This window comes from Thunnus maccoyii, chromosome 23 (assembly GCF_910596095.1).
Source record: "Thunnus maccoyii chromosome 23, fThuMac1.1, whole genome shotgun sequence".
In the NCBI taxonomy this organism is placed as follows: domain Eukaryota; kingdom Metazoa; phylum Chordata; class Actinopteri; order Scombriformes; family Scombridae; genus Thunnus; species Thunnus maccoyii.
Window position 1 is genome coordinate 19,780,019 of NC_056555.1, and position 23,432 is coordinate 19,803,450.

General features: G+C 40.3%; 1 protein-coding gene across 1 annotated transcript in view; it reads right to left on the reverse strand.

Annotated features, from left to right (window-relative positions):
• lamb1b (laminin, beta 1b) overlaps positions 1-23,432 on the reverse strand; it is a 36,806-nt gene that overhangs the window by 4,503 nt on the left and 8,871 nt on the right. Inside the window, exons 5-27 of the mRNA XM_042403253.1 lie at positions 21,523-21,596; positions 20,094-20,282; positions 19,918-19,981; positions 18,306-18,508; positions 17,077-17,197; positions 16,184-16,372; positions 14,783-14,959; positions 14,405-14,517; positions 14,201-14,280; positions 13,019-13,154; positions 12,779-12,937; positions 11,432-11,565; positions 11,222-11,342; positions 10,500-10,686; positions 9,434-9,577; positions 9,116-9,347; positions 7,894-8,057; positions 7,407-7,631; positions 6,012-6,229; positions 5,135-5,231; positions 1,131-1,500; positions 867-1,051; positions 25-266 (exon numbers count right to left, since the gene is read on the reverse strand). Of these exons, the coding sequence (XP_042259187.1) occupies positions 25-266; positions 867-1,051; positions 1,131-1,500; positions 5,135-5,231; positions 6,012-6,229; positions 7,407-7,631; positions 7,894-8,057; positions 9,116-9,347; positions 9,434-9,577; positions 10,500-10,686; positions 11,222-11,342; positions 11,432-11,565; positions 12,779-12,937; positions 13,019-13,154; positions 14,201-14,280; positions 14,405-14,517; positions 14,783-14,959; positions 16,184-16,372; positions 17,077-17,197; positions 18,306-18,508; positions 19,918-19,981; positions 20,094-20,282; positions 21,523-21,596 (3,824 nt within the window). The remainder of the gene's footprint in view (positions 1-24; positions 267-866; positions 1,052-1,130; positions 1,501-5,134; positions 5,232-6,011; positions 6,230-7,406; positions 7,632-7,893; positions 8,058-9,115; positions 9,348-9,433; positions 9,578-10,499; positions 10,687-11,221; positions 11,343-11,431; positions 11,566-12,778; positions 12,938-13,018; positions 13,155-14,200; positions 14,281-14,404; positions 14,518-14,782; positions 14,960-16,183; positions 16,373-17,076; positions 17,198-18,305; positions 18,509-19,917; positions 19,982-20,093; positions 20,283-21,522; positions 21,597-23,432) is intronic.

Genomic DNA, 23,432 nt, shown 5'->3' on the forward strand with positions numbered 1-23,432 from the left:
TTTGATAAAAAAAACATCTCTCACCTTCTCGCTAAGAGGCGACAGGTCAAACTTATCCAGCTCATTGCCCAGTTTGTCCAGCTTCTGCGAGTTTCTTTGGTGCTTGCGGTCAAACTCCTTCTGACTGCTGCTCAGTTTGTCCTCCGTGGCTTTCCGTACCGCGGCCGACTGCTCCACCGTGTTGTCGGGATCACTGGTGGAGGCGTTGGCGCTGCGCTCTGCCATCCTGGACTGTGTGTGCGCCGCTGCGATGGTGTCCATGGCACCTGAATAGGGTGATACGGAATATCAGCACCATTACACCATTTACAAACTGGTGACTTAATAGGAATACAGTAGCATGTATTTTCTAATTTCCTGCACGTTTCAACTGCCTTAAATAGTGATTTTTTTCAGTGCAGATTGTTCAGCTCTTCTATAAGGTGAAAAACAACAATGAGAACATTTTTAACCCACCTATAATTCATCAAAAAACCTACAGATCTTCTTTTATCAAGTTAAGTTAATCCCAAACTAAACTTAACACCCAATCACGGCTGCACGGTTCTCTTTATTTGTTATTTCAATGACAGAAAATGTTTAATCTGCATCTAAATGAGGATCTGCAACATATCCTGACATGCGCTGGACACATTTGTCAGATTTTTATGATTGAAATAAGTGCATTTGGCCATGAAAAATTGCAAAAATATTCCTGGATCTGCACCAATCAGTTGTTCCTTCGCCCACGTCCTAACTTCTACCCGAGCTTCACTGAAATCTAAAATCTAAGAGACATCTGCCAGGCATGACGAAGTCTAACAGTAGGAATGTGAAAGCGTTGGGTAAAAAACGCTCAGTCTCTGCCCAACAGTCTAGTTTCTCACCCTGGATGTTGGCGTTCTTGGCGTCAAACACCTGCTGTCTCAGCTCCTTAACGTTCTGATCCAGCTGGTTCGCCTCGTCCGTCAGTTCGTCCAAGTTGGCGTCTGTGGCGTTTGCCTTGCTGTGGAGAAGGTTCAGGTTCTCCTCCGTCGTGTTCAGCTTTCCATTCAGGTATGACATCACACCCCTGAGGACACAAGGAGACTCAAATTAAAACAGCGTCTACTGCTTTTCTATATTTATCTCTTTTTTGTTTGTGTACGTACGTGATCTGATGCATCAGCTCCTGCGTCTGCTCCAGCTTCACCGCCACTGGGTTGCTCTCTACTATTTCTCTCAGAGCTTTGGCGTTTCTCTCCAGGCTGCTGACTAGATCTCTATACGGCGCCGTCACCCCGCTGGTCTGGAGCTCTTTCACTTGGGCCTCCAGACGCTTCGTTTGATTGGTCAGTTCGCCGACCACAGTGTCCCAGATGGCGAAGCACTCGTGGCAAGGTTCACAGGCGGGGAACTCCCCGTGGTAGCCTCGGGCGCACTTGTCGCAGCGCGGGCCGGACGCGCCCTCCACACAGGTACACTGTCCTGTGGCGCGATGGCACTGCTCGCTGGAGATTCCCCGAGGATCGCAGTCACAAGCTGGGAATATGCAGAGAGGAAGGTCAGGGAGGAAAACAGGAAAGTCAAGGAATCCAAATAAATCCTGCAATACGCATCCGCCATATAGAATTACTATCCCCAGGACCGCGGCCAGGATGTTAGAAATAATGATCCACTGCCAGGAAAGTTTGAGTAGAACTGAAAATACTGTAAAATGTTCCACTAATCTGAATCATTTTTCATGTTTAACTGATTTAACAATAAACTGAAAGATGCTAAAATGCTCCGTAGAGCTGAAGGGAGTCTGGTTATAAATCTCTGGATTTGTCGCTACAAACAATCTGACATTACACCCTGTCATTTGTTAAATTGTTAATATAAAAACATTGATTATAGCAGCTTAAATGTTTTTAGACCTAATAATTACCAAATCTCCAGACACTACATACAAACAATAATGTTACGTGCCTTAAAATAAACCCACAATGTGTAACTTTGAATTATAAAATGTAAATTTCACCCAAGTCTACATATTCACAGAAGAAATACAGTGTTCTCAAAGGTTGTTACAGCCTAATTTAAATAAAACCCAACAAAGAAATAAGGTGAACTTAAGTACAACGTATGAAACAATGTATGTGCAAGATATTTTGCTTTATTTCTTTTGTTCTTATGAAGATATTAAGAGGACATTTTGAACTAATATTACATTTAAGGTGACAGTCTGATGAGATAGAAATAATTCTGTGTTGTCAGCCATCACTGATGTCTAGTATAGTGTTTGTCTTTACCCTGATTGACCTGATGTTCTATGACTTGAGAGGTATAATAATTAAAAAAAAAAGGAAAATATGGCTTCTGTTTCCTTGATAAAGGTTGTGTGAAGCCTGTTTGGACTCCATAATCAACATGTGATTTTACAGCTGTTGAGTCTCTTCGGGGGGAAAGAAGCCATTTGAAAACAAAGTTTATTCAACCTCCGTTACATCCAGTAAATAAACACAGTCATGAACATGACCTTGAAGGTCATGCTGACCCCCCCCGAGTGTCGGGACACTCCGCAGGGCCGACCTCCCTCCTTTCCTCGGTGTGAGTCACACAGAAGGAATGCAGCGTTTGGTAGGTTTTCTGTATTTATTTGCACGATTTATAGAGCAAGAGGTGAAGGTTGAGTTTGAAGTTTAGTTTTTGTCACAGTGAAATATTACACCTGTGTTTAACAGCATAGCGTACATGGTGATTATGAGACATTTATGGAGCCACACGACAGCCCGGTTTGGTCCCCTTAAATCACAGCGCGCATACAAAGACGCCGACAAGACAAACATTTTAACCTCTGACATCTAAATCTGTCCATTAGATCGGCGGCGGCATCTTTAGGAGGCTCAGTTATCGACACTCCCACACATATTTCCTCTGTAAGGTGGCCCGAGCGTTCAGATTGCCCGTGAACTGGCGCATTTGTGCATCATCTGTGCGGATCGGAAGAGACGTCCAGCTGTTTTAACAGCTTGAGAGACCGTTCGGGGAATACAGCGGGAATAATTTAGGATTCCTGGGTCCTCTGGGTGTTGGTGCATGACGAAAACCGGGATGCCTGGGAGTTCTGGGGGAACATCTGGTTCTCATGAGCGAGAGGAACAAGAGGTCGTTCCCAGCTCCTCCGCTGCTTCTCCTCCCCTCTCCTCGCCCCTTTTTATCCTCCCTACCTCGCTCTCTCTTCCTCTGAGGGTGAGCCAGCTACTGTGAGTGCAGAGGCGCAGATTTCTTGGATTGCATCGTCTCTCCGGCAGTTTGTTCAGCAGACAATATAAATGTTTCGGGATCAGACAGTGCTGCTCAGCGCCAACTCGCTAAATTCGGTGTGGCTGATATGTCTGACAAAACCGCCAAAAAGAGACGAAAACCACGGAAAAACCATTTAAAGGTCAAGTCCTCCAAAATGAGAGTTTCACCCACGCAGGGAGAAAAAAAAAGGATCAAATATGTTTAAGAGGAGATATAAACATGAGAAGACAGTCAGGAAGTTTTAGGATAGTAATGGTTTTTATTGCTTGGGCTCTCTGCTCCAACACATTGGACTTGAAAGGAAACAATGACATTGAGGTTTAAGGATGCTTGAAAGTGTTCACATCCGTTTTGATCATACAACAAGACAACTGGGGAGTTTTTGGAGCATATTAGTGTGTAGCTAAGTCTAAATCTTAATGATAATATGTTTCACCCACTGAAAACCAGGCTGAAGGAAAAAAAAAGCTCCCAAATAACCATAAAGTGAAGATGGCTGCGGTAAAGTTCAAGTCAAGTTTAAGGTTTACTGTAGGACGAAATTTTATTTCTCTCAAAAAATCTACAAATAGACATTCGGATTAAGAAAAAACACGACACATCGATATAACAAGTCATAGCAAAAGCACACAGTGGTTGTAGGAGACTTTCCGATCACCCTAAGGCTTGCGATTCCAGACAATCAGAAATCTCAGAGGATTTCTAAATGCTCGGTAGTTGCTGGAACGGCCGCTAACAAACCTACGCCCCTCACATTTTGTCAAGGACACGCCTTACTGGCTATGATGCTCCCTCTCATTCTCCTCCGTAGTGAACTGCATGTCAACATTGAAGGGCCGCCCTAAAGACTTGGATTTCCACCCAGTTTTAACAAAACTTCAGTCTCTATGAGTGAAGCGTTTAGAGTCTAGATAACACGTATCACAACAGAAATAACTATAACATAAACCAAAGTCGATCTTGCTCCAGAGAGGCTGCTGCGTCCTACAGCGCCACCATTTGATAGATGTTGATGTGCTGATGAAGATAAATAACTGACTGCAAAAATCATTTGTAACCAAATATTTAAACCTGATATTTTTTTGCCACTTGGGGGCGTTGGAAGCGGTTTGAGTTTATATGGCGAACTTGTTAGCTAGTTGCTTATTTACACATCTAGCAGTTACAGAGTTGTGTTTGTGTCCACCTGGTGAATGTAAGTCCAATATTCACTCTCCTTTAAGGTCTGTTTTTGCTCTCTATCAACTTCTAAAGGAAATATCCGGCTCTTTGGCTGCTAAATGCTTCATCATGTTCACCAGCTAGTCGCTAACTTTGCCTTCATCTTTCTGTCATTTGGTGATAAGCAGGTAACATTCAGTAGTTTTATCAGGTTTTATCAGAGGTTGTTTTTTTGCTGAAAACAACATATGTGAGAGTAAAGTAGCAACAGTAATGTTGCAGGCCAGAAAACCAAAACAATGAGCTATAAAATATCGATTACAGCAACTTTAATATCACTTTAACTTTATTAATAACTTGTCCAATAATTTTTTGTCCCTTAAAATTGGGGGCTACACTGTTCATCTGATGTGAGTGTTATCAGCATGGATTGCTCTCTGCCACAGTGACTTTTGTGATAAAAACCACTTGGTGGCACCAAAGTAAGGAAACTATCAAATTAACCAAATACAGTGTTGACCTTTCTATCATCACTTCATTTCAAATCTAATGTTGTGGAACACAAAGGTAAAAAAACCCTAATATGAGTCACTCTCTTACTACATTTCAATACTTTAATTCCCTTTATAAGTAACATAACTGTTAAATTATGGACTCTGATCTTTCTATGTTTTGTTTGTTTGATTGTTTATTGTTTATGACGTGATGAGTGATGATGACCTACCGTGACATTTGACCTCTGGATCCCCCCAGAAGAGCTCTTTACACTCCCGACACGTCCTGCCACCAAAACCAGGTTTGCAGGTACACTGTCCTGTGACCTACACAAACAGAAAAAACACAAATATAAAGTCAACAAAATATAAATAAATAATAATAAGTAAGATATCACACACTACATGATTGAGGGAGGAAGAAAATGAAAGGAGACTGTGGCTTTTGTGGGTAAAAACATACAATATGCTTTTAAACTTTTCTTTCCCATGAAGAGACAATGGAGCTTTGTAGTTTAATGACTCGTTTCTCTTACGAAATGTGTATTCAGTTATTCCTCAGTGTATTCTCAGACTTCCTTCCTCTGATGGAGCGCAGCCAGTAAACACAGAAACCCTGATGTTTGTGTGAGCGTGCAAAAATGCTTGCGGCTGAGTTTGAGTGGGTGCGCGCTTTTTCTGTTCTTTCTGTGAATGCGTCTGTGTTTATGAATGCAGGTGTGTGTGTGTGTGTCTGGGTAGAAACAGAGAGAGCTGCAGAGAAACTAGAGAGAGAGAGAGAGGCAACTCCTAAACAGCTGGAGTCCATAAATTAAAAAAAAAAAAAGAAATAAGACAAACACAGGCGTTGGTGATTAGATGGGTTGGTCACAGTTGGCCCCCGCGGCTGCTGCTTGGCTCTCAATGAGAATTGTTTGGAAAATTCCAGTTTTGTTTCCTCGCCAGTCGCCGTAATGTATGAGGAAAAGTTGATTGAGACACAAGATTTTGCGGTGCAGCGCAGCTATACATCACACTCAGCGAGAGTAAACCGGAGCAGCTGCTGCAGACAGATGTTGGCTTCGCTGAGCGGTTGTGACTCATCGCCGCTGCTGTTTGTCGACTCACCAAATCGCAGGAAGGTCCGAAGGAATGGAGGGGGTCGCAGTCGCAGCGCTGGCAGCCCGTCCCGCTGGCGATGTTCCACGTGTCCGGGGCGCATCGGTCACAGTTCTGACCGATCACGTTGGGCTGGCAGGAGCACTGGCCGCTGTACCGGTCGCACTGACAGTCGTCTGGGGAGGAGCAGGCCTGAGGCGCCGTGCCCATCGAGTAACACATGCACTCTGCAGGGAGGGAGGAAGACGTTAACGCTGTGGTAGGTAGTGTTAGTGTTTGAGGGTTTGAGGATACCTACAAGCTGTTAGTGGTTTGTGTTAATACTCACTTTAGCTCAAAGAACAGCTTGCATTTTGGGAAATATGCTTGTTTGCCGTCAAACCCACAGTTACGTCAAACGTCTGTGTGTCCAGTGTTGCTATTTTTCATCCAAATATTGCTCCGTTTATTTAATCTCAAGGCAACCCTCCTTAGAAAATAAACTATTCTCTTTCAGTATTCTGGCCAAAATATGTTCTAATAAGAAGTTGTAGACTAGAAATATGAGACTGAAAACAGCAAAAGAGAAAAAAAAAGGATAATAAAACTGCCATGAAGGAGATATAAAAGATCACACCCTTGAATCAACCTAAAGTGATCAACGTTTGCTATTTTAAATCTAATTGCAGAAGGTTATATATATTTAAAAGCTATTTCATCAAGTTCAGGGTAAAGTTTGGAAACTGTAAATAAAAATGAGTCCAGGGAAGCATCTTTAAATGCAACCTGAATACTTTTACCTCATAGCACTCAGATTTTTACGAAGAAATAAGCTTTAAACACTGGCTAGTATTTTGTTTTAGCTGGGTCACACAGTTTCCAAGGCACACCGCAAACAGGTGTAATGCTATCATCAATAAAAATATCAATAATATATATCATATTATATAATCAGTGAGCATTTTCTAGTTACTCTTTCTGTCCTTTAAGGTCACATATTACTCACATACTCCCTGCAACATTTACTTCTAGTACAGCGATGCAAAATCGTACAACATTAGTATAAAGGCCAGTTAAAGAGATTTCAGTTACACAATATTGTGTTTATTTTTACTGAATTTACCTTCCTATACTGGATACTTTACCCTCTTCAGGCCTTTAAAAACCCTTTAAAGAAGCTATTAGTTGAACAGCTGACAACTCATGACCTGTGACCCCTGATAACAGGTCATAAATAGACGTTGCTTCGTTTTAGTGGTTCACAAACCAAAAATGGCAGAAACCACCAGTATAGGATATATTTTACACTATTTATGCATAGAAAGGACAAACTCTCAAAGACAATTTATGCATACTTGTATACACTCTGTACATTAAACGCAGAATCGTATTGTTTTCTTTGTAGACATTAACTGCTGTACTCACTCCTGCAGCTCTGTGTGGCAGCGTTGCCGTAGTAACCCAGTTTGCAGTGCTGGCACGCGTAGCCCTCCGTGTGGTACAGGCATGTGAGACACGCACCCGTCCGAGCGTCGCAGGAATGCGGGTCGTGCATGTCGATGTTGTTGTTACACTGGCAGGGCAGGCAGCGCCCGCCGGGTACCAGAGGGTTCCCGAAGTAACCCGGAGCGCACTCGTCACACCTGGCGCCTGGAAACGGAAGAGAAAACAGGAAACAGGAAACAGGAAATACAAGATTGTTTTTAGTTGTAGCCAGAAGACGTTTAAAAGTTAATTAGAGGGGAGCTGAAGTTTTGTTTCGTAACATGTGACGTGTGTGTGAGGTGAAGTGTTGACAAAAAGTGCAACATGTGACGCTCTGAGCACTTGAGAACTGCTTACATAAAAACAAATCTGTTATCACTAATGATTATGAGACCATGTGTGTGTGTGTGTGTGTGTGTGTTCATACCTTTGTAACCAGGGCTGCACACACACACCAGCTGGTTAGTGTTCTCCAGAAGGTAACAGCTGTCAGAAAACTGGCGTCCACTGCGCGGCCCGTCGGGGCACATACAGGGGCGACAGTGGCCACCTGAACCCAACTCTGCGTTTCCGTGGTAACCATCCAGACACCTGGAAGTAAAAGGAAAAGGTAAAACAGAGAGACTCTCAGATACATCGACTCAAATCCTTTCAGTTTAGAAAAGTCACTGATTTCCCAGTGACACGTAAACGCCGACGTTCGGGTGTGTTCAAGTTTCTACTTTTTACTGGACAAATTCCTGTGTGGACCAATAGAAAGCCTGGAAAACATTTTTATGAGCCGCTAAAAATGAACAACACAAAACCTGAAACTTTAAACTCTACATCCAAGAATACAAAATAGTTGGAGAACAAACATCATACTGTTTTCAGAGCCTTTGTACTAGGGTCAGAATTTTAATTTGTGTTAAGGACAGTGGTGGCATGTGTCAACATCAAAAATTATACCAGAATAGTAGACCTGAATCTGACATGAGACACAAAATGAGGATTAATCCCAGAATAATAAAAATAAATAAGTGTTAAGCAGACCTTAAATGTCAAATTTCCTTCAACAAATTCCTTGAATTATCATCATCTCTTCTGCTATGAAGGAACTTATCTTCAACTTTGTAAAAGACACCTTGAACCTGCCCTCAAGTAGCCTTCTTAAGACTTGACTTAAGACTTGATTTAAGTTGGAAGCGTGTATATGTGTGTGTGGCATTCTGATTATTGATAATTTTGTGTACAAGTGGAAGTTTCGGCCTGATAATGACACTTGATAAAAGTTCAGACAGTTTACAAAATCATAAGGAATCATCTTTTAGGAAAAATGAAGCAAATTTAATGGTATTCTGGCCAGTAATGGTGTTGGACCAGTAACTGCCACTGTGTGAATGAAGCTTCTCAGTCATCCTGATCAAATGATATCTAGAAGTACAAAGTTAAAGGCTTTTAAACCTAGAAACAATCTTCATAATGTATTAGTAACAGACAACTTCGTATTTCTAAAGAATTTTCTGCTTTTATCTAAAACTCAGCTGAAACTGCAACAATACAACATGCTTCCAGTATAAATGAGCCTCCTCTGCACTAAAAACAAATAAAAAATGTGTTTCTTTTTACTGATCTCTGTCTCCTCCACCATCATCATCATCACGTCGTACCTCTCACAGTGGTGTCCGGTGGTGAAGTCTCGGCAGCCCTGACACTCTCCGGTCTGAGGGTGACAGTACTCGCTGTGGCCGTTGCAGTGACACGGTCGGCACTGAGGGAAGCCCCAGAAGCCCGGCAGGCAGTGGGCACACTGGCGCCCTGTGGCCCCGGGGACGCAGTCACACTGGCCGGTCGCCTCGTGGCAGAAGGCGGTGACAGATCCCCGAGGATCACAGTCGCAAGCTGGGAGGTTGAAATTTGAAATCATTACTTCCTTTAAATGAGATAAATAAACACCAAACACACTGAAGTTTGTGTCCAACACTCACGTCTGCAGCCGGCGGGGCTGAACAGGAAGGTGGCCGGGGCGCAGTGATCGCAGTTCCTGCCGACCACGTTGGGTCGACACTGACACTGACCTCCGCTGGACTCACACACGGTGCTGAGCGAACCCTGAGGGTCGCACTGACACGCTGGGATAAGAAGAGAACGATGAGCATGAGGAAACAAACTGTTCATGCTGTCTTCAGTTTGTACTGATTGAGACGTTTATTAGGGTCTCTTGAGGAAATCGTCCATTTTTTCGCTGCACATTTTAGCGCATAAAAAAAAACAACATCTAGATCACCTTCATTCTTATATTACATTTCTAAACTGAAATATTTATTTAAAAAATGCCCATATTAATCACATATAACCTGCTAAATATGCAGTTATGTCGCTGCCATGAGTAGCGACATGGCAGCTCACATTTGCCGGTTGTCATAGTTACGCAACACGCTTTCCAACACGTGTTTCAATCAGAAATAGTGACAAAAGATCGTCAGACTGAGAATATTATTTGACTTGATGTTAGTTTATATAAAGTATGTCACAATCAAGCATTGGTGTTTTATTCACTTGTTAAAATAAATTCTGACATCAGACATCCTTGGTGTCTTTTTAAAAACATGAAATCACCCATAGAAGGATGAAACAGATACAAAAAGTCTTCCCTGAAGAAAGATTCGCTCCTCCTTCAGGTAAATTAATAACAAATACGTCTCTGTGATTTGACCTGTGATTGTGTTTTTTTTAGTTTGACCTATAAAAGTGTTATTTTGAAACAAGTTGGTGGTGAGATTTATATTCTCCCTAAACGTCAATGATATCTAATTGGTGGCGTCGGCTTTCCTTTTTTATTTTATTACAATTAATAATTATGTAACTATAATTTCATCAACTATTATCCAACCATTAATGCTTGTGTATCAGCGCACATCATCATCTTTGATTCTGTCAATAAAGACACTGGAAGAGAAGAAAACTAAACATGTACTTTTATTTATTTCTATTTAATGAAATTGTGCTCATAGCCTAATATGTCATTACCACCACACGCATATAAAAACGTACCCATGGCTCCTTTGTGCAGCAGAGCGGAGACGCTGAAGATGTAGTCGTTACAGATGTCGGTCATGGGGCTCTTAACGACGCTCTGGCTGGTCTCCAGACATCGGTAGCGCTGGAACGTATCCCACGCTCCTTCACCTTCTATCCCATGGAACATGTCCAGCTCCCTGACCCGGGGCATCAGCACCAACTACACAGAGAGAAGAAGAAGAAGAAGAAGAAGAAGAAGAAGAAGAGGAAGAGGGGTGAGGGGGAATGGAAGCCATAATAAAAACATAAGCTTGAAGGACAAGACTTTGTACATAAAAAGCTTTAAGCCCTGAGGAGCCTTGTGGTCTGTGAAGCTAATTTTGGGCTGAAACTAAAGATTTTGCTTTGTGTTCTGGGCCACTTCGACAAAACTTTGTTTCTCAGCAACAAAGTTGGAACCTATAATAAAACCATATATCGGTGGTTTCCAGCTTTTTGCCATGTGAAAGCAAATCAATGTCTACTTGGGAGTCGTTATCAAAGGCTCCACTTGTTTATGAGTTGCTAGTAGGGCTCAATCTGCTGATTATTTTCTCAATAAATTGATTAATTATTTAGTCTATAAAATGCCAGAAATCGTTAATGTATATCACAGTTTCCCAGAGTCCAAGGTGATTACTTCTAATGTTGTTTTATCAGCGCTTTAATGTAATTAGCAGTTTAAGAATGATGTATTTAATGTGATTTAAACTCACAGAGTCGATGAGCGTGTACGGGCTCTGGACGTCGCTGACTGACGAGTAGAGCGGCAGGCTGAGACGGACCGTGTAGTTCAGTCCTTTGTCGAAACACACCGGCCTCAACAGCAGCACGTGTCTGAAACACAGCAGGAAGTCAGAGTGTGTGTGTAGTGAATGTGTTGCTGTGGAGCGATACGGTGAAGTGAACTCGTGTGTGTGTGTTACCTGGATCCAGGTGGCAGAGAGACGGACTGCTCGTCTCCGCTCTGGATGGAGTTGCTGCAGTGACCGGAGTAGTTTGGATCGTTCAAGACGGGACGCTGCACTCGGACGTTCACCTGCTCCCACTGCTCTGGAAGCTGCCAACACACACAGAAACATATATGACTTCTTCTTCTTCTCTTTTTAGAGTCCAATTAGCAAAGTTATTATATATACTTTAACTGTTTGTTTTAATTGTTTTTATTTGTGTACTTTCTTACTTTCTTTTGTATTTATTTGATGTTTTTATATGTAAATGTTCATGTGCTTTGTGTTTTTATCCTGCGTTACACTGCTGCACAACCAATTTCCCCTTAGAGACAAATAAAGTAATTTATTGATTGCTTGATTGATTGGTTTTTCACACTTAAAACTTTAAATAAGTGATGTCAATATTATTCAAGTTAAACTAGATCCACAAACATTTCTATGATGATCTGTCCATGAGAGAGCTGCTGTACAGTAGCAGATACTCATTGAACTTAGAATAATTGATTGATTGATTGAGTTTAATTGTGAATTATTGAGGATGTCTTATCTATTTATCTTCTTTATTTATCGACAGATATTTGAACATGGAGGTTAATTGCTAAGTTCACATCCACAAGTAAGTGTTTCTACACCAGCCAAATTAGATTTTAAGACACAATTTCTCTTTATTTCTTGTTTTTCTTTTTCTTTTAATGAATATTTTAGGGTTTCCAGTTTTTCCAAAGTCAAAATAAGCAAAAACCAGACAGCAATCTGCTCTAATTTCTGCTCCTTCACACTGAGTTTCCACCACTGCATATGTGGGAGAAGTTACATAAAGCCTTTTGTGGCGCCAGAAGCTTCTTTAGCTATCATAACACACCCGAAATCTGCACAGTTGAGTGAATTAAGTCAAGTTGCATTATGGGTAAGTTTTGATAATAAAGAAGAATGTGTGGAATAAAAAAGACAAAAAAGAAAAGAGTGTCTCTGGTTCTTCTGTATTGATTTTTATACTTGTTTTTTAAAAAAAACGTCTCTCTTTTAAATTCAAATCACTCAACCATTTAAATCTCCAGTTCATCACCTCATCCTTGACCCTCCTTTCATCCCTCCACCGCTGACCTTACTGTATGTTCACAGCTATATCTCAAAGGAAAACATTTCAAACACAGCCTGGTCTTTGTTAGAATGATTAATTGGTAAATGACTGTTTGTAGCATTGATCTATGATGTGAACTCACTTCTACTGTTGCACTACTTTTAGGATTTTCTGGATAAAAACGTTGGCTAAAAGCATAAAATACATATTTATTATTTATGTGTATGTTCGTGGGTTACCTGCGGCTCGTAACGAATAAGCAGGTCATAGTCCATGGACTCTGGGATGTTGTTGATGGTGAACTCTAAGTAGGCTCCTTCTGGCACATTAACAAAGCCCATACCGGTCCACGTCGGACTACGATCCAGAGGATAAGGCCTCGGTACCACCGTCACACCCTGACGTAAACATTGAGAGAGCTGTGATGTAGTTGACATATCTGAGAACGGGGTAAAAGCACCAATAAGAGACACACTCACAGGTCCGTGCGTGGCGTCCTCAGCCTCGTAGGTGTAGTGGTCCAGAGTGATGAAGTAGAAGCCGGACTCGACCTTGTTGCAGCGTCGTCCGAACATGTGCTCCCTGCACACACACTGTCCTGAATGAGGGTCACAGCTGTGGACACAGAGAGATGCTGTTTAATAGAAATTATACTGTATGTGTCTCAGTACTTATATTTATCATGTATTTTTATTTTTTTTCTCTTTATAAATGTCCATGTGCTATCATAAGATCTTTAATGTAATTAATAACATTAACGATCACTCTTTTCTATTAAAATGTGTTAGTGAGCGAGCGTATGCACAATACTGGCACCTTTAAACTGATAAACCTACTGTAGATTGAATGAAGCCCTTAATTAATGTTATTAATTACACCTGTGTTTTTTCTGCTATGACATGTCTAAATGTTTTGTTGCGAAAAACGTCTATTATCTCATTATTTTAAAGATAATTATCTCTTTCCCTTGAGACAATAACTTCTTTTTTAAGATGATTAACCTGTTATCATGAGAAATAACAACTTTGCTATTCCAATATAACGAGATAATTAACTTCAGATCTTCAGATAACGAGATTTTCTAAAAACTAATTGCGACCAAAGCTGCTCTCAGCTTCTGTAGCTACACTTTTCGGCTCAGGTACAGTATATTTATTTGTCTTTGTATATTTTTTCTTAGAATAATAATAATAATCATAACAAATAAACAACTTTATGTGTATGGCAGTTTTCTTAAGAAGGTTACAAAGTGCTTTACAAGGTTAAGTAAAAACATACGTTTTATAGCACTGTTTCTCATTACTAGTTTGATGTTGCAATAACTCCTTTCACCCTAAGTTAAATGGTTAAATGGTTAAATGAGCCATAAAAGGATTGCAACAGTGCAACTCTCACCCACTTCTGTCTTTAAGGAATTCCAAATATGCAGAATTTGCCTGTTTGATGTCTGCCGGGTTGTAAGTGAGTCATATTAATCTGATGCTGATATAGCAGAGCCCACGTTCTTATTTAGCTGTTCATGTTATCAAAAAGCATCAATGACTCATAATTAATGAAGATGAGCTGATATGTGTTGTAGTGAAACATGCACTATGGGCTTAAAGCTTCCTATGATTAATATAAAACTACTGTACATCACATACATTAATCTCTATACATACTTATTGTTGACAGCCCCGCCCTGGTCGCAGTCACATGGTCTGCAGCCATCCATGTCATTGGACAGACCCCAGTGCTGCGGCTGCAGGGAAAACAATGAAATAACAGAGTAACATAGAGAGTTACGTACGTTATAAGTCACTCAGAAATAGATGCTGACATACTGAAGGAGAAGTATACATACTGAGTTGTGTTTGGATCCGTACCTGACACTGATCGCAGTTATGTCCGTCGACGAGGCGTTTGCAGAAGCACCTTCCTGTGTTTGAATCACAAGGGTTTCCTCCAGGCAGCGTGCCCAGCGGGTTACAGGTACAAGCTGCCAAAACACACAAGAATAAGATGAAGCAACAGATTGAACTGTGTCAGCGTGACTGTAGTGTTTGTTTGTATAACTATACTATGTATGTTCATGTCTGTATTCTATGAAGTTTTTTATTTGATCTTCTCCAGTATAACCATTGAAATTAACCAGTTTTAGTCATTGACCTTTCAGAGATGTATAGACATGGAAGAAAAGGTGACTTGTTTGGTTTTCTTTTGTAACACAGGCCTTAAGTGTAGTCTTATTAATTGTGACCTACGCAGGCAGCCATGCGGTCCCTGTCCCAGTCCATAGTGTCCCTGTCTGCAGTGGTCGCAGCGCTCTCCCTCCACGTTGCCTTTGCACCGACACTGGCCTGAGATCAGCCCGGCTGCCACGTCCGTCCTCGCGTCACATATTCCCCCCTGCAGAGACCCGGATGGGTCACAGTTACACGCTGTGGAGACATGAAAATTGTATTAGATACGATTATTTTGTTACTTAAATAAGAGAATCTGCTCAGTGATATCTACAAAACTACCAATGTACCGATGATTTTGATACAAGAATGCAAGAAAAAAAAAACATGAGATCATCAAAATGTATTTGGCTCATATTCTAGGGCTGTTCCCAAGACAGATTAGAGAGAAGAAGAAAAACATTTTTATTAGACAAAATGTTTTTTTGGTTTTTTTACTGTCTGACTTTTGCTTTTTACTGTGAAATACTGGGAATTTTTCCCTTTTTAGACTCTAGAAACTATTAAAATAAAACATTCTGAGAAGGTGATATCACTCTTTTGTTGGCTGTGACAAGGCGTCAAAAGTAGAGTCACAAGAGTTGGATATTCTCTGCTCTGAAATCTATCACTTAGCTTATGAAATATATTGTGAGCTGTGGCCTGAGAATGGCACTGGAGGAAAAATTCAAAAAGTGTAAAAAACAGAAGAACATGCTCGCAAAATTTCATGCAAATCTACCAAGTAGATTCATATATTTGATGTGTAAAAGAAGGCAAAAAAAAATGGCCTGATGGTGAAGCTAGAAAAAAGGTCAGGGGGGGTCACCAGAAAACATCCATCCACTAGGGATCATGAATATACAGAGTCAATACGGTCAGGAAATATCAAAATATCTCGCTCTGGAACAAAATGATGGACAAGGGGAACAGAAAGATAACAAATGGTGGAAACATGTTGAAAGATATCACCAGATAGTCCTGTAATCAGTTCACTTTCAGTCCAGAAAAATCAGCATCTGCCTCCACAATTTCCATCTAAACTGGAGATACTTATTTTCTAACATGGTTAAAATGCATTAGCTTATCTTAAAATACCATTACAGGTCCATGAAGTTATCTGTGAGTGAGAAAGGACAAGATAATGAAGAGCAAAGAGCTGCAAAAGAAGTGTGTAATTTAAAAGACAAGTCCTGTAAAGAGGAAGAAAGAGGGGGAGGGTGTATTTCATTTTAAAGCACTATTTCCACTTCTACCTAGTACTTAGTGGGTAATTACACTCTGTAACAACGGCTACTTTCTGCTTTTCACTTCAAAAGCTTCAACACAACTGGTGAGTGCAGCTCCAGATGGTGCTGGTCTAAAGCAGAAACATGTCCTGGAGGAGGACACCGGTACGTAACGTGCATCTCAGGGGTCAGAGGTGACACAAGGGTGACGTACGTTCGCATACGTTGGGGTCCCTCAGGTCTCTATTGGGGTGCTGGTAGAAGAAGGGTGCGCACTGCTCGCACTGTCGGCCGATCGTGTTGTGCTGGCAGTCGTCGCACACGCCACCGCTCACGTTCCCGGTCGTCATGTACATGGCGAGGTCGAAGTGACACGAGGTGGAGTGATGGTTACACTCGCACTCTGGAAAGAAGAGGACAAAATATATACATATATACATATGATTTACTCTTGTTAACTATATATTAATCATGTATTTTACATGTTTTTGTAAGTATTTGTTTATATCTGTAAATTAAAAAAAGAGTTATTACAGGAAGAGTTTATAGAAATTTTAATAAATGCACTTATTCACTTATTCACTTATTCACTCATCTAAGTCTCGTGCTGAGACTTAGATGAGAAGATCGATACCACTCTCATGTTTGTAAGCTAAATATGAAGCTAGAGCCAGTAAATGATTAGCTTAGCTTAGCATAAAGACTGGAAACAAAGGGAAACAGCTAGCATGTCTCTATCCAAAGGTAACTCGTTTGTTTAACTGCAAATCATTTTTACACTTCGATTTTTGTACACACAGGATATAATGTGTTAATTACTGAGCTGTAAAGATGTTAGTAGATAAATTCTATTTTATTTTTTTACTTTGGACAGAACCAGGCTAGCAGTTTCCCCCTGTTTCCACTCTTTATGCTAAGCTAAGCTAATCACCTGCAGGTTGCAGTTTCATATTTGGCATACAGACATGAGAGTGCAATCTTCTCATCAAACTCTCAGCAAGAAAGCAAATTCCCAGAACATGAAACTATTCCTTTTAAGGGTGAACTGGTGAGCCTTAAAAGATAAGAACAAGATCTGCATTTATGAGTGAGTGTGTGTGATCTCACTCTTGCAGGCGTGGGTGTTTCGTCCCTCTGCAGGTCTCCAAGGCAAATCGTGGTAGAAGTCTTGACAGTGTTCACAGTTCAGTCCCTTGGTGTTGTGATTACACACACAGCGGCCATGGACCTACACACACACACACAAACACACACACACATACACACACAGAAATAAATTAATACTGACTCAAGTACCATATAGCATAAATGAGGTTGGCAACAATAGCTGGTTCTAATTTGGATTTAGTTCCAAATATGCATATTTTTGTATAGGAAATACACTTATTTGCTTTCTTGCCAAGGGAGAGATGGCAAAATCCAAATTAAAGTCATTATGAAATGGAAAATGCCTTTTTCACATCCCCAGTCATACTGTGCACCTATTTAACAATGCAAAAAAATTGCCAAAATATACAAAAAAATCAATTTCTTTGTATCAAAATCCAATTGTGTTTTCTTCCTGTAAAACAAAATATGACGTGTGCTTACGTAGGCTTGAACCAACCGATTTCAACCAATAATATCATGACATCCACCTATCAATCAATCTTCAACTTTTAGCAGCACAGAGCTGAGATTCATTATGACACGCCCGCTTTTTAACGTTCAAATCAAATTCCTTCCAACACTATGTCCCACCTGTCTATCCTGTTTCACTCAGAAATACATCACGATACGGATGTTAGATACTCTCGAAATGCCGTTTCATCTGTATTAATCTCATGTCTATGTGTTCACAATGGCGCTGGAGGCAGGAGGTGATTACCTTAGCTTAGCAAAAACACTGGAAGCAGGGGAAAACAGCTAGCATGGCTCTGTCTTAAAGCTCAAAAATCTGCCTACTAACACCAAAACGTTTAGTAATCCCACGATATATCATGTTTGTTTGAGCTATAAAAACAGAATGTTGTGGTTTTGGCCAGGATAACAGTTTCCCCTTGTTTCCAGGCTTTATGCTAAGCTAAGCTAATTGACTCACTAACTAACTTCATGCTTAACATATCAACCTGTGCGTCTAACTCCTTGGTGCCATGCCACTGGTCCAACAGCCCAATTTTCTGAAACCTCAATAGTTTGAAAATATCTATATCTTGTTTTTTGTTACTGGTTAAAATAAATTAAATCAGTATCAAATCATATTTGACAATTAGCAAATTTAAAATGACAGAAGAATTTAAATCTCTCATCTCTTTCATCTCTGTATATAAATGAATGTGAACGTGCGTTGGATGTACCATTCCCTCGGCTCCTATAGGGGCTCCATCCATCGGGGCGCACTCGGAGGCATGGCCGTAGCAGAAGCAGTTGCCGCGGACGACCATGTCGAAGAGGGCGTAGTAGTACTTCTCCGTCACCTCGTCGCGGGAGTCGAGCAGATTGTCGCCCAACGTGTGGAGCTTTACGAAGTTGACTCGGAGGTTTGTGATCTTCAGCATGTCTGCACGCACACACACACACACACGCACACAGGCGATTAGAGAGTTCAGATCAGATTTATCACACACACACCTTTTTACAACTTTAATTATCATCTGAGCAACCCATTATCAAAGGGCTATAAAGCTAAACAAGATCCAGCAGATTATTGTCTCTTTTTCAAGTTTCTCGCCCGAGCTTCAGTCCTCGAGGAGGTGGCGGCCGTCCTTCACAGACGCTCACACACCCACAGCATTCACCATTTACTTCAAATGACGCCTCGACATGTGTGTGTGAGTGAAGAAGTGAGAGCCTGGACGTATATGAGTGTACAAAGGCCGAGTAGCTTCCACATGTGAAATTCCATCCAGTCCAGCGCTCTTTCTGTCTGACCTTTGACCCCTGCGGCTCTGCTACAGGCCGCTGTTAGCTCAACTATAGATGAATAAAAGTTAAAGAAAATCATCTCAATGCGGTGAGGTGTTCATGACAACACAATTTCTCCCACACTCCAGGGAGGTCAAAGGTCACGTTCAGGTAAAATGAAACACTAAAATGTATTGCAGTGTTGCTTTTTCATCTTTTAGGCTTTTTGTCTACAACTGTCTGTTCTATTACATGTTTGTAATTTACAGTAAGTTTACTTAACTGCGTAATTTGGTACTAATTGTGAGGAAAATGGAGATCAATTTATTTTAATTCATCACTACAGAGTCTTTATTCAGTGCACAACATGCAGAAATGTAAAATATGTCTACAGGTAAGCATACGCTTAAACATACATCATTTTCCCAATAATTAGCACCAAATTACACTGTTTGATCCGGGTAATTTCTTGAAAATTATTGGGAAATTACAGACCCATAAAATAAAGCATTACTATTATTTTCAATGCTTTTCTCCCCTCCAAAAAAGTTGTTATTCTGTAAATATTATTCTATTAATTTTGGATTAATTATTGGATGTTAAACTATATTCTGCACTACACCACCATGCATGACGGTTGTGTTTATCTCTCTTTAAAATGTGCCAGATTTAGTTTTTATTGCCTCATGATTTTCTTAGCCGCTGTACGCTTTCTTTTAAATCATTAACGATTTAGCACAAACGTTGCTCTTATTAAATGCAAGCTTTTCTGTTGTTGTATTAAATCTGTGATAGCTTTGTTAGTTCCCAACCGCCCGCTCCTGTGAATTACTGGAAGATTTTACATGTTCAAATCTATAAAAACTATTAAAAAAAACTGATGTGAGGGAGAAAAATGACTCTTTTCTCCAACTTGTTCACAGCTTTTACACTGTAGATAGTGAAAGCTGTGATGAGGGAGCTCCAAAATGGCTGAGACTGTTTCATCTATACATAATGTTATAATCAGCCAGTTTAGACAACCAAACAATACAAGTTTTAAAGCTGCTAAAAAAAAAAGCTTACTCTGTATCCTCAGGCTGTACGGGTCCTCAATCTCAAAGGCGGGGTCCAGCACCCGAAATATCACCTGAGAGAGACACAAGGTGAAAAACATGTTTCTTCACAAAAAATCTAAAAATGTATATTTACATCTTAAATTATAGTCCAGACTCTCTTATCAGTCAAATAAGCTTCCACACCTCTCCCTCTGTGGATGGTTCGATGTCCGAGTAACGTGAGTCGCACATGATGTCGTCCACTTTGACTATCGGTCCCGACGACACGCCGGGGAAGGAGGCCTCGCAGTCGTAGGCGAAGTAACGGTAAACCTGCCACGTCTTCCCAAAGTCCATGGACCGCTCGATCGCCATGGCAGCCGGTCGAAACGTCTGTCAGCAAAGACAAACACAATAAATTAAAATTCAACGACTTGTTAGATGTTTATTGAAGGAATCTGATATGTTATCAGTAATGTTATCGCTTCTTCATTCATTACACTAAATATATTGATTTCATGCTGTAAAACCTCTCTTACTTCCAAAATATGTGTTAATGATTATGCAAAAACAAATTCCAGTGGTATCAGATTGAGTTGTGGTAACTTTTTCTGCATCTTCTCTTAAATGACCCTCAGATGTCAATTTATTTTTTCTTTGATTGAACCTGAAAACCAAATATTATTGATGCCTTTTCATGTCATCTGCATCTATTGTATTTTCACTACTTATGCGTTTCTGTGTAAATAATCAGGGGAACTTTTGATTATCCATCATTAAAGGGAAACTAATCTGCATATCTTCCTCCTCAAATGTCAGGATAACAAGCTCCTTTTTCCTGTGATTGATCCTGAAAACCAAATTTATTTGATGTTTTTTCGCTTCATTTTTCACTCAATTTCTTTCAAGTAATCACTTATTTCTTAGCATATTCACCAACATGGCCCTTTTCTGTGTGTATGATCAAAAAAACCACATTACAGTGGTATCAAATTCAGCAATTTTGATAAAATAAAAGTTGTATAAACACTTAATTGTGGACTATGAATATAGGATCGCTAATCTGCATCTTCTCTTACCATCAGATGTCCATTTATATAATTTTACATGCAAATTTCTGTGTAAATGATCAGAAAAACAAAGCTACAGAGGTATCAAATACTCAAGTTTCAATAAAAATCTAAGTTATTAGAACTTCCTGCAGTTTTTCATCTAGATTTGGGTAAGTTAATAATAAACATAACTTGAATATAAAGCAATAAAAGGGTGGAGGCTGTAAGAGGTGTTGATCTTTTCTGCCGTCTAGTCTCAAAAACAGGATGACACAGGATGTGAGGTGTGTCTTTGAATGTGTGTGTTGACTATGATGTAATTACAAATGTCAATGATAGGCACAAACCAGCTGTCCATTATCACAGCTGACCATATGACAGTGATGAGAAGCAAACAGCGTTTTTTTACTGCATCCTCTCCCTCCTTCTTCTCTTCCCACCACTCTCCTGAGACCAGAACAATTTCCCACATTCCTCCGCTACAGCTGTCCGAAGCTGTGTTTGTCTCCGGGCTGAGGGTATGGGAGGATTTGTATGATATGTGTGTGTGTGTGTGTGTGAGAGAGAGAGAGAACAGGCACCTTGAAGGTCATGATAAGGTGTGTGAAATGAAACTCAGCCTCCAGGTCCAGCTGGATGGTCACATTCTCCACACCTGCGGGGTGAAAAGGAAACACGGTCACACATGAAATTTACTGATTTCCATTCATAAAAAAAAAAAAAAATCACTATTAAAACTGCCAACACAGCCACAGCAAGCAGACTTTCACACACACTTAAACATGCTTTCTTTCAAATATTTACAGACTCTTTCTGCACATGTTTATGCAGCTGAGTCAGCTGGCTTTCCTAGTCATGCCTACATATGAATCTAATCAATCTAAGCTCCGGCTCTGGATTGGGTTGCACCAACTATGCGTAAATCCCTCACTACATTTGTCTGTAAAGTCCAAGCTAATAGCTTTTAAATGAGTTACTTACTAAATCGGGTTACGTCATTAAAAATCCAGTGGTGGAAGAAGTACTCAGATCCTTTACTTAAGTAAAAGTAGCAATACCACAATATAAAACTACTTCATTACTAGTACAATTCCTGCATTTAAGATCCTACTTAAGTAAACGTATAGAAGTATTATCAGCTAATTTTACTTAAAGTATTAAAATTAAAAGTACTCATTTTGCAGAAAATCAGCCCTGTAACAAATATATTAAATCAGATGGTTACAGGAAATAAGAAAAAACAAAGTTCTGCTACACAAAGTTTGTTAATTTTTAGGACTTATCTCTAAACTTTTTGTGAAATATTGGAAGGTTTTGGGCCTCAAACAATTATTTATTTGGTGGAACAACTCAAACATTTCAACCCGTCATCGGGTCACCAGATAAATCTGAGGGGTCGTGAGATGATTAACGGGGGAGGAAAGAAGAAAAAACAAAGTTGCTGAAATATTGGATATTTTGAACATTTATTGAAATGAAAGCATGTGAGAAGTTTAGAGGGAAAAATCACTATTTGGTGGAGCTGTTAACAACTCAGACATGTGAAATGTGACCCCGACTACACACTGCTTTTTGTAAGACGTCAAAAGCCAAAAAAGGTTGGAAACCACTGGTTTCATCTTTAACAATGTGTTGTATTTTAAAAGCTTGTTATATTATCCATTGTGTCAAATCTTCATCTGAAAAGTAACTAAAGCTGTCAAATAAATGTAGTGGAGTAGAAAGTACAATATTTCCCTCTGAAATGTAGTGAAGTGGAAGTATAAAGTAGCATCAAATGGAAATACTCAAGTGAAGTACAAGTACCTCAAAACTGTACTTAAGTAAATCTACTTCCCACCGCTGCACTTATGTTATATCTTAATCTGCTGATGCAGCCGGCTCAGAAGCCAAGATGAACTGCAGGACTACTGCGAGGGAATTAGGAAATCCCAAGCAAAGCCATTGTGTCGCTTCCTGCTGTTTCAAAGCCATCTGCCACTGCTGGCTGCTGCTCCCTCTATGACTCACACCTCTGACAGATTCCCACCGCTGTGAAGGAACAGTGTGTGCGGCACGAATGTGGGAAGGATTCAGTATAAGAACCAGCTGTAATGTGATTTCTTTCAGGGGCTCAAATTAAGGATGTTGTGATGGAGATTCTTAGTTTGCATGTCTTGGAGCGCCAAATACACTAAGTTGGGTAAGTACACCTACTCCACAAACATACACATGCTGTACATTCAAATGTCAGTGGTAGACTAATTCTAGCATCCATCATGGCAAAACAAGAATCTTCAACTGAGTTCAACTGAGCGCTGGAACAAGCAAACTCACATCTGGGCCTTTTTTGCTTTTTGCACACAGGCTCTGGGACAGTTTGCCAGAAAAACATCAGATTGACTGAAACTGTTGATATTTATACGATGCTATGTTGTTTTGTTTTGAGGCTGATTTTTGCAGATCTATTTCATCTGTTTGCCACAATTAATTTGCAGTTTCCTTACATCTG